Below are 13,829 nucleotides of genomic sequence, written 5' to 3'. Positions count from 1 at the left end.
AGTCTACACTTAGTGTCATACATTCTCACTATCTTACGCCACCGTTTCTGAAATAATAGGCAGACCATGGAAAACTCAAAAGATCAAGAAGGCTTTATTAGAGGTTGTCTTCTTTACTACAACTATAATTGGAGCAGGATAACAAAAGTATGTAACCACAATTATGTAGGGGTCTGTTCTTATTGGCATTCCAGCTTGTGATTTTACAGGATCCATAGGTCATTCTATTATATTGATCATGATATTTTTATGTATTCCACCAGATCACATTTCTAAAATATATTTATTTATTTTTTTGCTGGACAACCACCTAAATTCAAAGGGCTTAGGCCGTGCGCACACGTTGAGTATTTGGTGAGTTTTTTCCACCTCCGTATTTGTAAGCAAAAACCAGGAGCGGGTAATAAATCCAGAAGTGGTGCTCGTGTTTCTATTATACTTTTAATCAGATTGTTCCACTCCTGGTTTTGACAACCCTTTTAAAATGGATAAAAAAAATAAAAATCAAAATTAGGTTTGGCATAGCAGCATCCATAATAAAAACACCGGAATTGCGGGGTTTTTTTTTTCCCCTCACCCCCACCAAAATTAAAAAAAGGGATAAAAAAAAAAAAATCATATGCGATCACATCTTCAAAAGAGCCACACAAAAAATGTCCTAATACAGCTCAATCAAATTACAGAATAAAAAATAAATAACTGGAATGTATACTATAGCAGAATATTTTTTACAAAGTTAAGATTGTTTTTCCCACTTTTAAATCATGACATAATTTTTAAATAATCTAAAGGTATCACTGTCATGGGCTGACCTGGAGAATCAAGTTACCTCACTTTTAAAACACAGTGCCATTGGGTTTTTTTAATCTTGTTTTTACAACATTCAGAGTATATATATAATATATAAATATATATAATTTTTCTTTTTTTTTTTTTATTTCATTCCACTTACAATTTTTCTTAACATTTTCTTGATACACACTGTATGGTAAAGTGAATAGTGTCATTTTAAAATGACAACTTTGACTGCAAAAAGTAAGCCGGCATGTGGGTATGTCAACAAGTTAAATAGAAATAAAAAGAGATTTATGGCTCCTGAAAAGTGATGGGCGAACCCGAACTGTAAAGTTTGGGGTCCGTACCGGATACCTAGTGTCTGTGCACGACCCCGAACATGGACTTCAGGAAGTCCGTGTTAGTGTTTGAGTTCAGCCCAAAAAAAGGAAAAAGAAAGAAAATAAGGACTAAAGCAGGACCATCATACTTACCGACACTACTTCCGGGTCCGATATTTAACTCTCATATATATATTCACTGCTTCCGCACCCACTGTCAGTCCCAGCATCTGTTATTGGTTGTAGTCACACTACGCCCCCACTCTGTGGTACAGCATCTGTGATTGGTTGGAATTACACATACTGTCAGCTGTGAGCTGTCAATGACCCCGATTGCCACCACACCAGGGCTCTTGGGATGAGCCAAGTAAAGTGCAGGAATTTGTCGCATCTAATGGATGCAACAATTCTGGGTGGCTTTGGGCTGATATTTTTAGGCTGGGGGCCCAATAACCATGGGCCTTCCAAGCCTGAGAATACCAGCCCCCAGCTGTCTGCTTTATTATGACTGTGTATCAAAATTGACAGGGAAAGGACCGCACTCCGATTTTTTTTTTTTAATTATTTAAATAATTTTTAAAAAAGCCACATAGGGTCCCTCGTATTTCGATACACAGTCAAGATAACGTGCATGGCTGTGGGCTTTATCTGCGCTAATATCACAATATGGGGGGGGGCCCTACGACAATTTTTTTTAGTTATTTTTACACCACTATAGGAACGCAAACAGTTTGTGTGATTCCATTAAATCACAGACACTGTCACATCCATCCATCTATATATAATGTGTTTGTTCTGTGTGTACATCATATGTATGAACATTTTACTTTAGACCACTTTTGTATATAGAAGCATACAGTGCATCATATGCAATTAGGTAAGTGTGGAGAAATGCTTGATATTAACTTACAGAATACTGCAGATAAATATTTCTTTTGTCATCATTCACCTTTTTCATCGTCTCCTTTCTTTAATTTCTTACTTTGAGTAGTTATTTCATATTCTGTATATAGGTTACGTTTTGTAGGTACATGTTTCGCCAGCAGGTACTTGCCGGTGTTCAGCATGGAATGACCTGACTCATCTATGAGTCACATTTATCTGATGTCAGCTTGATCCACTCAGTTATGCACATTACCATATAAATATAAAAAAATAACAATACACAGTGACTATTATGGGGTGGATCTATCATTTTGAAGGTTCGTGTCAATAAAGGATCTGATACACAGTGAACGTGTGTATTATTCTCTATTGATGCAGGCAGTTGAGGCCTGAGTCTTTAATGACTGTTCTTGCCATCCGGCTCAGTTCATTGTGATAAACCAGTCCGCACATTACTCACCCTTCCTGAGTCCTACCTTATGTCTGTAGTGCTAACTCGCTCTCTATTGTTAGCCAGCTGCAATGATGTCACTTTGATATCACTGCAGGCAATCTCTGAGCTCAGCTGCTTGTGCTGTCTACATCGGCAGAGCCCCTGAGACAAGTGATTAGCTGCAGTGCTGTCAACATGACGTCAAAGTTTCAGCCTATACAAAACCACCGGAGAAGTTCTAGAGACTTAGAGCTGGAATTGTTTGCTTTTTAATAATGAATTGAGCTTGCAGGCAAAAGTTCTGAATGGGGGCTTTAACTTATGAAAAGGAATATCAGGGCTGCACAACCATGGCCATGCTGTGCACCCCTTAAATATCTAGACATAGCTTATCTGTGTGTAGCTGCTCACATGTAGTTTCCATGTCAAAAAGAATATAAGTGGCACACCGCTCAGGAGGAAGAACTGGCTAATGGGGCACTATGTAACAATCTTTGGGTCATCCATTTGTCAGGAGAATGGGGGCATCAACCCCTGCTTGGTGCTCCAAAACTGTATATAGGCGTTAGACTTGGCAGCCTATGCACACTTCTCTCTTCATTGTATTTTATAGGAGTTGTGAAATGCATAATTTACAATACAGAGAGCCACATGCATGAATGGTTTTCTGGAGTGTTGATTATGAGAGAAGGGACTCCATACACTTCCAGGAATCCAAACCCAAGACATTTATGACATATACTTGTGATAAGCCCCATGGGAGTGATATGACCATGCAAAAAAAAAAAATTGTCCTCCCCTGCAATACAGCGATTGCTTCATAAAAAAAAATCGTCTTAAAGCAGCGCAGTAAATTAATAAAAAATTAGCTTAAATATACTTCTGTTTTTTAGAACCACACCTCCCCCATCTATGTCTTGAGAGGGGAATCAAGACTTTCCAACAGTACGAGATGCACATAAAAGAGAGGAAAGATTTTATTAAGGGAATGAAGAAATCTGGTGATCCTGAAAGACAGGTGATTGTAAAGAAGTAATTATAACTATATGTATTACTGTAGCGCAGACATACCTGCACTGTTCGTCGTCCTTCCTGCAGGGGCACTGACTCACTCACCGCCGCTGCCGGTCCGCACTGCCCTGCCTGGCTTTCCCACGGTCCTCCATGTGGGTCTCTCCTGCTTCCTCTTCCCGGGACCTGTGCACAGGCCCTCCGGGAGTGCGCCTAGGGCACGTGCGTGCACAGCTGCCCTTCTCTTAAAGGGCCAGCATACCACTTCCTGGAAGTGCTTCTTAGCCTATCACTGAGAGACACTGGGTACTTAAGGCACTCTTGCACTAGGGGAGGTGCCTGAGCAGTGTGGTTAGTAGTTAGTGGTCTGTTCCCTAACTAGCTAGTCAGGTCCCCTTGTCCACTGTGCATCCCCGTTTCAGTGTGCAATTACCTTTTCATGTCATGGTACCCCCTGTAGCCTTGGTACTGGCCTGCCCCTGTTGCGTCATCTGCTACAGCCGTGTTGGTCGTACCTACCTTGACTTGAGACTTTTCTTGTGTACCCTGGCTGTGGTCGTATTTACCTTCACTAGACACTGTCTGCCCAGCTTGGCCGTATTGTCTGCCCCACCTGCCCTGCTCACACCTGCCTATACTAGTGAGTCTATTCGTCCGGCCATTACATTCCACCAGTCCTCACCTGTGACCGCTCCTGCACTGGGGGTCAGCTGACAGTCCTGGTCACTGCCCTGGGAGTGGCACTTGGTGTCTGCATCACAGCGGGCACTTAATCAAACCCCTCCCACTACAGGGTAAGCCCGGGGGCCCCCTGTGGTCCAGAGGGTCTTCTGCTCACCGCCTTTCCATCATCAGTGGCAAACATTACACCAACTTTGAACAACAGTTAATAAAAGAATAAAATATATCATAAATATTTATAAGACATGGCGGAACTAGAAAAAATAAGTGGTTTGATGGTGTTATTGGATGAGGTACAAGCTTCTATTTTCTGATACCTGACATAATTGATAAAAGAACTGACTTTTTATGATAGGTGAACTTTGTACGGAGAAGGTTTCATAAAGATCTTCAGCTCAATCCAGTACTGATGCTGAACTTTTGTCCGGACATCACTGCTCTCAGTTCTCTCAGCTCTGATCTTCCCACCATTACCCGTGAAGTTCTTTTCATTGTCCATCTAATGGAAGAGCCGTGCCATAATATACAGGTTAGATGATTTCTTCACATATACACTAAAGCAAGTGTACTACTCACATCAATATATAATGTAATATTTAGAATTGAGCTTTCATCAACATTTATGATGAAAAAACTTAGTTTTTTATTCTACAATATTGTCTTATGAGGATTGTTGACCTGATTTATACTTTACCTCTGATGTTTTGGATAAATTGGGTACCATAGTTCAAACACGTTTTGGTATCTTTTTTTTTTTTTTTTTACTTTTAATAATTTTGTGCATTTGCCTACAGAAAATGAATCTTTAAAATAAATACATTTTGGCATTCATTATTGTAAATTGCAGAGGCTGGCCATGACATTTGACCACTTTGGATAGATGCTTAAAGTCATCTGAAGAAATATTGAAAGATATGTATGCAAACAACCTCTTCAGAGAGGATGAGAACTTGAAGTCGAGCATCATCTATTGGATGTAGCGATCCTAAAAGTGAATATTGAGTCTTGCATAATAAGCCAAACAAGAAACTTTGCAGATACGTGTTTTAGGGTGTATGCCCCTCCTTAGGCTAAGTTCACATGTCCAGTAATCATCCGTTAGTACAGATCCAGCAGCATTCTGTTGGCAAAAAAGTTGTGAAGACACAATTTGTTCATTTTTAAATAATTGATTTGAGCTGGATTTTTTTTTTTTTTTTTTTTTTTTTTTTTTTAATATTTGAGTCTCTGGAAAACTGACTAGTTAGCGGATTGCTATTTAGCCATTTATTTGTTTTTTGTTTTTTTTATTTGTAAAGGATTTGTTTTTGCTTACTGGATCACTTTCAAATGGAAGATCAGTTTTCCATAAACTCCAATGTTAACACAATGGATTCAGCTAAAATAAATTATTTAAAAACGGGCAAAAAACAGATGTATCTGCACAACTTTATTGACAACGGATTGCTGCTGGATCTGTTCTAATGGATGATTACAGGACATGTGAATTTAGCCTTAGCAAGAGATCAAATTTGGCTGTGTGAGAGACCTCTGAGAACTGATCTAAGGGAATGTTTCTCCAAAGATATATGTAACCTACACAAAAAAATTCATATGCCAATATCCTATAATACATAGTCCAGTTTCCATTATTGTTCATGATGCTGCTGTCTAGATAATCCACCTACGTCTAATATTTCTATCTAAGTTTTGCTTGTTTTGCAGGATGCTCTTCTACTGGCTGTGAGAAGTTTACCTGCACGCACGTTGCTGAATGTGGCAGGTGGCACAAGTGACAGCAGGGCCTTGTTTCCAACAAGCAGGCAGTGCAGTAACGTGAGTGAGGGGGGCTGCAAGGGAATCTGTGTACTCAATACTGCTGACTGCAAAGGATGCTGAGAGTTTGGTGAGAATTTGCAGTGTCAATCACACTTAGCTGTGCTACTTTCCTGCTTTGCTTTCTTTTGCTTTTATGTTTTGCTTTACATTACATTTATTTTACAGTTATTGCACTCTTTAATGTTGTAGAATTTAGAATTCAGTTTTGCTATTGGTCATGTATGATCCTTTGTTGGAGAAGACTGGGAAAGCAAGTATGCAGTAGCCATCATTTGTATTATTTATTTATTTATTTTTTTTAAATCCGCTTTTATTTCAGTAACCACAATTTTTTTTCTATCCTTATTGTCACCTGACAAACAAGAATTCATATATAAAAGTGTAGAAAATGATAGCTTAATGGTTAAGTTGTTATATGTAGGAAGTATCTATTCCAAGGTAATCTGTCAGTAGGATTAACCCTCTTAAAGGGGTTGTCCACTACATTGACATTGATGGCCTCGCATTAGGATGGGTCATCAATGTATGATCAACCGGGGTCCTACACTCTGTACCTCCACCGATCATCTGCTCTTGGTCCCGGTGGCGGCAGCATGCAGTCGGAGATGCTCAGCTCTGGCGCTGCTCCGTCTTCTGATAGTGACCGCAGCCGTGTACTGCACATCTGCCTCCTATTCATGAGAATGGGAGGTGGATGTGCAGTACTAAGGATAGGCCATCAATGTCAAAGTAGTGGACAACCCTTTTAAGCCATCTAGATTGACACATAGGTCATAGAAGATACTTTGATATCTGCAATCCGGTGTGTTACTCCAGAGAAATCCATATTTTTCTTAATTTGTAAATTAAGCTGTTAAGATATATGGGCTGGACCCATTTCTCTGAGAATCCCTGGTTCCAGAGCTTATTTTAATTCAAAGGGGGCATTACCAGTGTAAGACATGTAATGTTTTTTTTTTTATATGTCTTATACTGGTAAATGAACCCTTCTTTGTCGCTCCATTGGGAGACCCAGACAATTGGGTGTATAGCTTCTGCCTCCGGAGGCCACACAAAGTATTACACTTTAAAAAGTGTAACCCCTCCCCTCTGCCTATACACCCTCCCGTGCATCACGGGCTCCTCAGTTTTATGCTTTGTGTGGAAGGAGGCACACATCCACTCATCATCTCATTTTAGTTATATCGGTTGGAAGAAAAGTGGGCCTCCACGGGGCCCCCGGCATGTTCCCTTCTCACCCCACTATGTCGGCGGTGCTGTTAAGGTTGAGGTACCCATTGTGGGTACAAAGGCAGGAGCCTCATGCCGTCTCCTTCACCATCCCTTAGCGGCTCTGGGAGAAGTGGGATCCTGAGCGGTCATCCAGTCACTGGGACCGTGCTCCCTCCGCAGCCCCTGGGGGAATCTGTCGGACAGGAGTTTATTTATCCTCAGGGACCGGGCCCTGCATCACTAAGGTACTCTGTACCCCCATGGGGGATGTGCATGGAGCGCCTTCATCCCGGACGCTGCAGCAGCTGCTTATTTGTGACGGCCGGCGGACTTCCGCGCCGACCGCGCCTGTTTGTCGGCCGCGGTATTAAATTTAGTCCCCGGCTTCAATTGCGGCCTAGTAGCAAAACTCCCGCCCCCGGGCCTGTCTATCAGGGATAAGGGCGGGACTGCCGACCTGACGTCGGCTGTGAGGGCCGGAGCATCCTGTATGTTCCTCCCCCCCTCACTGATCACTGTGGGGACTCCAGATTCCCGCACTTTTCTAACGCCGCCCACGGCTCCACTTCTCCCCTGAGAGCTCCGGCAGCCATTTCTTTGGCATTCTGCCTGTGGAGGATTTCCTGGAAAGAGCTCTGCAACGCTGGGAGACCTAAGGCAGGGAATCTGGAGGACACACACTCCGCTTTTTAGCGGTCGGTAAGCCACACCGGTCCCCCGGTGCTGGTCCCCTTAGGGTGCCGGAATAGATACTATATATATTTATATATTTCTGTTCGGTCGGGCTGTATACCCTTCCCATATACCCTCAGTGATCACTCTCCTAGGAGACAACAGCATGTCGTCCACAAGGAGCAAGGGTGCCAAGATACAGGGTTATTTTGCGACCTGTACCTCTTGTGCGGCTAAGTTACCTGCGGGTTCCACCTACCCTCACTGTGAGCAATGCTCAACCCCTGTTTTGCTTCCGCAACCGGAGCCTCGGTCACTAGTGGGCCCCTCGGCTCAGGTGGAATCCCTTGCTCCCCCTGTCCAGGCGGCAGGGACAGAGTTTGCAGTTTTTGCTGAAAAACTCTCTGAGTCACTCTCACAATCCATGGCGCAGTCTATGGACAAATGGTCTGCCAAGCTGCTTGAAGCTTTGCAGTCCAGACCGGTCCCTACACAGGCCCCGGGCCCTGTTGGATCTTCACCCCCAGGCCCCTCTCTGCCCGCGCCGCAGCACGTTCCCAGGGGGGGGCCCTAGGTCTCACGTGGAGGACTCCGGCCCGGACCACAGTCCCAGACCGGCTAAGCGGGTCCGCTGGGAATCTTCCCCGACTTCTTCACGCTGCTCGGGTTCCCAGCGTGAGGACTCTCTGGAGGACAAGGCGGACGTCGCAGCTCAGGGCTCTGACACTGACGTTGCCCTCAATCTTGATACACCTGAAGGGGACGCCATAGTAAATGATCTTATCTCGTCCATCAACCAGGTGTTAGATATCTCTCCCCCGCCGCCACCTGTAGAGGAGTCGGCTTCTCAGCAGGAGAAACACCAGTTTCGGTTCCCCAAACGTACACGGAGTGCGTTTTTCGATCACTCTAACTTCAGAGATGCTGTCCAGAAGGCCAGAGCGGTTCCGGACAAGCGCTTTACTAAGCGCCTTACTGACACACGTTACCCCTTCCCCTCTGACGTAGTTAAGGGTTGGGCTCAGTGTCCCAAGGTGGATCCTCCAGTCTCTAGATTGGCGGCTAGATCTGTGGTATCGGTTGCAGATGGATCATCGCTAAAGGATGCCACTGACAGGCAGATAGAGCTCCTGGTGAAATCCATCTATGATGCCACGGGCGCGTCTTTTGCCCCGGCCTTTGCAGCCGTGTGGGCACTCAAAGCTATCTCAGCTTGTCTGGCTGAGATTAATGCAGTCACACGTAATTCTGCTCCGCAGGTTGCGTCTCTGACTTCTCAAGCGTCAGCTTTTTCTTCCTACGCCATGAACGCAGTCCTAGACTCTGCTAGCCGTACAGCGGTGGCATCCGCTAATTCTGTGGCAGTCCGCAGGGCCATGTGGCTGCGCGAATGGAAGGCAGACTCGGCCTCCAAGAGGTTCTTAACCGGTTTGCCGTTTTCTGGCGACCGATTGTTTGGCGAACGATTGGATGAGATTATTAAGGAATCCAAGGGAAAGGACTCCTCCTTACCCCAGTCCAGACCTAAGAGACCTCAACAACGGAAAATACAATCGAGGTTTCGGTCCTTTCGTCCCTCCGCCAAGTCCCAATCCTCTTCGTCCAGCAGGCCGGAGAAAGGCCAGAGGAACTCCTATGCGTGGCGGTCTAAGTCACGCCCCCAAAAGGCCGCAGGAGGCACTGCTTCCAAGGCGGCCTCCTCATGACTCTCGGCATCCCCGAACCGCATCCTCGGTCGGTGGCAGGCTCTCCCGCTTTTGCGACGCCTGGTGGCCACATGTTCAAGACCGATGGGTGAGAGACATTCTGTCTCACGGTTACAGGATAGAGTTCAGCTCTCGTCCCCCGACTCGTTTCTGTGAGCACCAGACGGTTTCGGATGGAATCTCTCCGCTCTGTCATCGCTTCGATGTCACAAGGAGACTTCCTAGCATCGATCGACATCAAGGATGCTTATCTCCATGTGCCGATCGCACCCGAACATCAACGCTTTTTGCGCTTCGCCATCGGGGACGAACACCTTCAGTTCGTGGCATTGCCTTTCGGCCTGGCGACAGCCCCACGGGTGTTCACCAAGGTCATGGCATCTGTTGTGGCGGTCCTACACTCTCAGGGCCACTCGGTGATTCCCTACTTAGACGATATTCTGGTCAGGGCACCCTCTCAGTTGGCGTGTCAAAACAGCCTTTCCGTCGCTCTGGCGACTCTCCAGCAGTTCGGATGGATCATCAACTTCCCAAAATCCAAGTTGACACCGACCCAATCACTGACGTACCTTGGGATATAGTTTCATACACAGTCAGCGGTAGTCAAGCTACCGCTGGACAAACAGCTGTCCCTGCAGGCAGGGATACAATCTCTTCTTCGGGGTCAGTCATACCCCTTGAGGCGCCTCATGCACTTCCTGGGGAAGATGGTGGCAGCGATGGAGGCAGTGCCCTTCGAGCAATTCCATCTGCGGCCACTCCAGTGGGACATTCTCCGCAAATGGGACAGGAGGTCGACTTCACTCGACAGGAACGTCTCTCTTTCCCTTGCAACCAAGACGTCACTTCAGTGGTGGCTCCTTCCCAACTCTCTGTCGCAGGGGAAATCCTTCCTATCCCCCACCTGGGCTGTGGTCACGACGGACGCGAGCCTGTCAGGGTGGGGGGCGGTTTTTCTCCACCACAGGGCTCAGGGAACCTGGACTCCGATAGAGTCATCCCTTCAGATCAATATTCTGGAGATAAGGGCAGTGTATCTAGCCCTATTGGCCTTTCATCGGTGGCTGGAGGGCAGACAGATCCGGATCCAGTCGGACAACGCCACGGCCGTCTCTTACATCAACCACCAAGGCGGCACTCGCAGTCGTCAAGCCTTCCAGGAAGTCCGACGAATTCTGCAGTGGGTGGAAGCCACAGCTTCCACCATCTCCGCAGTTCACATCCCGGGCGTAGAAAACTGGGAAGCAGATTTTCTCAGCCGACAGGGCATGGACGCGGGGGAATGGTCTCTTCACCCAGACGTGTTTCGAGAGATCTGTCACCGCTGGGGAACGCCGGACGTCGATCTCATGGCGTCACGGCACAACAACAAAGTCCCGGCATTCATGGCCCGGTCTCAAGATCACAGAGCTCTGGCGGCGGACGCATTAGTTCAGGATTGGTCGCAGTTTCAACTGCCCTATGTATTTCCTCCTCTGGCGATGCTGCCCAGAGTGCTGCGCAGAATCAGGTCCGACTGTCGTCGCGCCATTCTCGTCGCTCCAGATTGGCCGAGGCGGTCGTGGTACCTGGATCTGTGGCATCTCACGGTGGGTCAACCGTGGGCGCTCCCAGACCGCCCAGACTTGCTGTCTCAAGGGCCGTTTTTCCATCTGAATTCTGCGACCCTCAACCTGACTGTGTGGCCATTGAGTCCTGGCTCCTAGCGTCCTCAGGGTTATCTCAAGATGTCATTGCCACTATGAGACAGGCCAGGAAACCAACGTCCGCCAAGATCTATCACAGTTCTTGGAGGATTTTCTTATCCTGGTGCTCTGATAAGGGTTTTACTCCCTGGCCCTTTGCCTTACCCACTTTTTTCATTCCTTCAATCCGGAATGGACAAGGGTTTGTCTCTCGGCTCTCTCAATGGACAAGTATCGGCGCTTTCCGTATTTTTTCAAAAGCGTCTAGCCAGGCTTCCGCAGGTCCGCACGTTCTTGCAGGGAGTTTGCCACATAGTCCCACCTTACAAGCGTCCGCTGGAACCCTGGGACCTCAACAGGGTGCTAACGGCTCTTCAGAAACCACCTTTCGAGCCGCTGCGGGAGGTCTCTTTATCACGTCTTTCGCAGAAGGTGGCATTTCTAGTGGCAGTTACATCTCTCCGTATAGTGTCGGAGCTGGCAGCGCTGTCATGCAAAGCCCCCTTCCTGGTTTTTCACCAGGATAAGGTGGTTCTACGTCCGGTCCCGGAATTTCTCCCTAAGGTGGTATCCCCTTTTCATCTCAATCAGGATATCTCCTTACCTTCATTTTGCCCTCATCCAGTTCACCAATGTGAAAAGGATTTGCACTCGTTAGATTTAGTGAGAGCACTCCAGCTCTACGTGTCTCGCACGGCGCCCCTGCGCCGTTCAGATGCGCTCTTTGTCCTTGTCGCTGGCCAGTGTAAGGGTTCGCAGGCTTCCAAGTCAACCTTGGCTCGATGGATCAAGGAACCGATTCTTGAAGCCTACCGTTCTTCTGGGCTTCCACTTCCTTCAGAGCAGGTGTGTCAGGCAGCTACCTGGTCTAGTCTGCACACTTTCACGAAACACTATCAGGTGCATACCTATGCTTCGGCAGACGCCAGTCTAGGTAGGAGAGTCCTTCAGGCGGCGGTTGCCCACCTGTAAGAGGGGGTCGTTTTCGGCTCTTTTTATCGAGGTATTCTTTTACCCACCCAGGGACTGCTTTTGGACGTCCCAATTGTCTGGGTCTCCCAATGGAGCGACAAAGAAGAAGGGAATTTTGTTTACGTACCGTAAATTCCTTTTCTTCTAGCTCCTATTGGGAGACCCAGCACCTGCCCCTGTTCCCTTTGGGCTGTTGTTCTTTTGTGTACACATGTTGTTCATGTTGAATTGTTCTTTTGGTTCATGGTTTTCAGTTCTCCGAACATCCTTCGGATTGAATTTACCTTAGAACAATTTATAAGTTTCCTCCTTCCTGCTTTTGCACCAAAACTGAGGAGCCCGTGATGCACGGGAGGGTGTATAGGCAGAGGGGAGGGGTTACACTTTTTAAAGTGTAATACTTTGTGTGGCCTCCGGAGGCAGAAGCTATACACCCAATTGTCTGGGTCTCCCAATAGGAGCTAGAAGAAGAGGAATTTACGGTAAGTAAACAAAATTCCCTTCTTTCATAATTCACCTTGGAGGCAGATTCTCGGGCAGATCTGTGTCCGGCCCATAGATCTTAACAGCTCATTTACATATTAAGTAAAACATGAATTTCTCTGGAATAAGAAACCAGATCGCAGATATCAAGGTATCATTCAGCTTTCCATGACCTACTAGCCCATATAGACTGCATAGGAGGGTTGTTCCAAGTAACAGATTCCCTTTAAATTGTGGACTCTATACTGCCTCAGTCCTATTAGTTACACCCCACTACTTTTTGTTCCTTATAATAATAGTAATAATAGATATTAGCCGTGTTATCTATCTTCGTAGGAATCCTTGGAGATGGCATGTGAATTTTTCCAAAGCAACAAAATGTTTGGGATGTCAAGTAATTTCTCATCTGTGTTAAGTCGATTACTAGCACATCCAGTGCATCGTGGATACCCGCGGCAATTATTTATCATTACAGACACTGGATTTATTAATTCCAGCAGAGTTCTTGAGCTTCTAAGACGTCATGCAAGAAGTACTCGGTGAGAACAAAAAGCAAAGTGAACAGTGAAACTATTGTGTTCTAAGCAGTATGCACCTCAGCACTCAGCGACCCCGCTCTGTAACTTTACTTAGTCTCCACTTTGTAGCTGAGGTGCTTGTGTTTCATAAACACTTTTATTCTTAAATAGTTGATAGTGGAATATTTAGAAGGCAAGAAACATATGATATCCTATTACAGTACCACGTTCAACTTTGTTGACTGAAAGTGTGACAGCACCACCACAATGACTGAACGCTGCTGGGAGGAACAAAGTTCACTTCCTCCCGGCAGTGGGGCTCTCAGTATGGGCACTGGGCAGGTTCAAAATGCTATTAACCTGCCCTGCTATTAACACAATATCTGGAGGATAATAGCAATTTTTACAAGACTAATTCCATTTAGGCTTCAGTCCCAGGTCACTTCCTTTTTTTTTCTTTATACACTGCCCCTATTTGACCAATCATCAGCAGATTTGTCTTTCAGTATTATCTCTATGCATGATGATGGCACTCAGTTATACTCATCTTGTCCTGACATCACCCCTGCACTACTTTAAAATACCAATCATTCTATCTCTGCTGTCTTTAACATCATGTTGTCCATTTATTTAAAATG

At 45.9% G+C, this 13,829-nt stretch overlaps 1 protein-coding gene across 8 annotated transcripts in view; it reads left to right on the top strand.

The window, feature by feature from the left end:
- Positions 1 to 13,829, top strand: part of VWA5B2 (von Willebrand factor A domain containing 5B2) — a 109,329-nt gene that overhangs the window by 41,156 nt on the left and 54,344 nt on the right. For all 8 annotated transcript variants that reach the window (XM_075340351.1, XM_075340349.1, XM_075340353.1 and 5 more), the window contains 4 exons: positions 3,327 to 3,451; positions 4,481 to 4,654; positions 5,830 to 5,940; positions 13,010 to 13,212. In XM_075340351.1, the coding sequence (XP_075196466.1) occupies positions 3,327 to 3,451; positions 4,481 to 4,654; positions 5,830 to 5,940; positions 13,010 to 13,212 (613 nt within the window). The remainder of the gene's footprint in view (positions 1 to 3,326; positions 3,452 to 4,480; positions 4,655 to 5,829; positions 5,941 to 13,009; positions 13,213 to 13,829) is intronic.

The sequence above is a fragment of the Anomaloglossus baeobatrachus genome, chromosome 3, assembly GCF_048569485.1.
Source record: "Anomaloglossus baeobatrachus isolate aAnoBae1 chromosome 3, aAnoBae1.hap1, whole genome shotgun sequence".
NCBI classification, from domain to species: Eukaryota; Metazoa; Chordata; class Amphibia; order Anura; family Aromobatidae; genus Anomaloglossus; species Anomaloglossus baeobatrachus.
The sequence above is the reverse complement of the archived record's forward strand: the minus strand, read 5'-3'. Positions and strand labels throughout refer to the sequence as shown.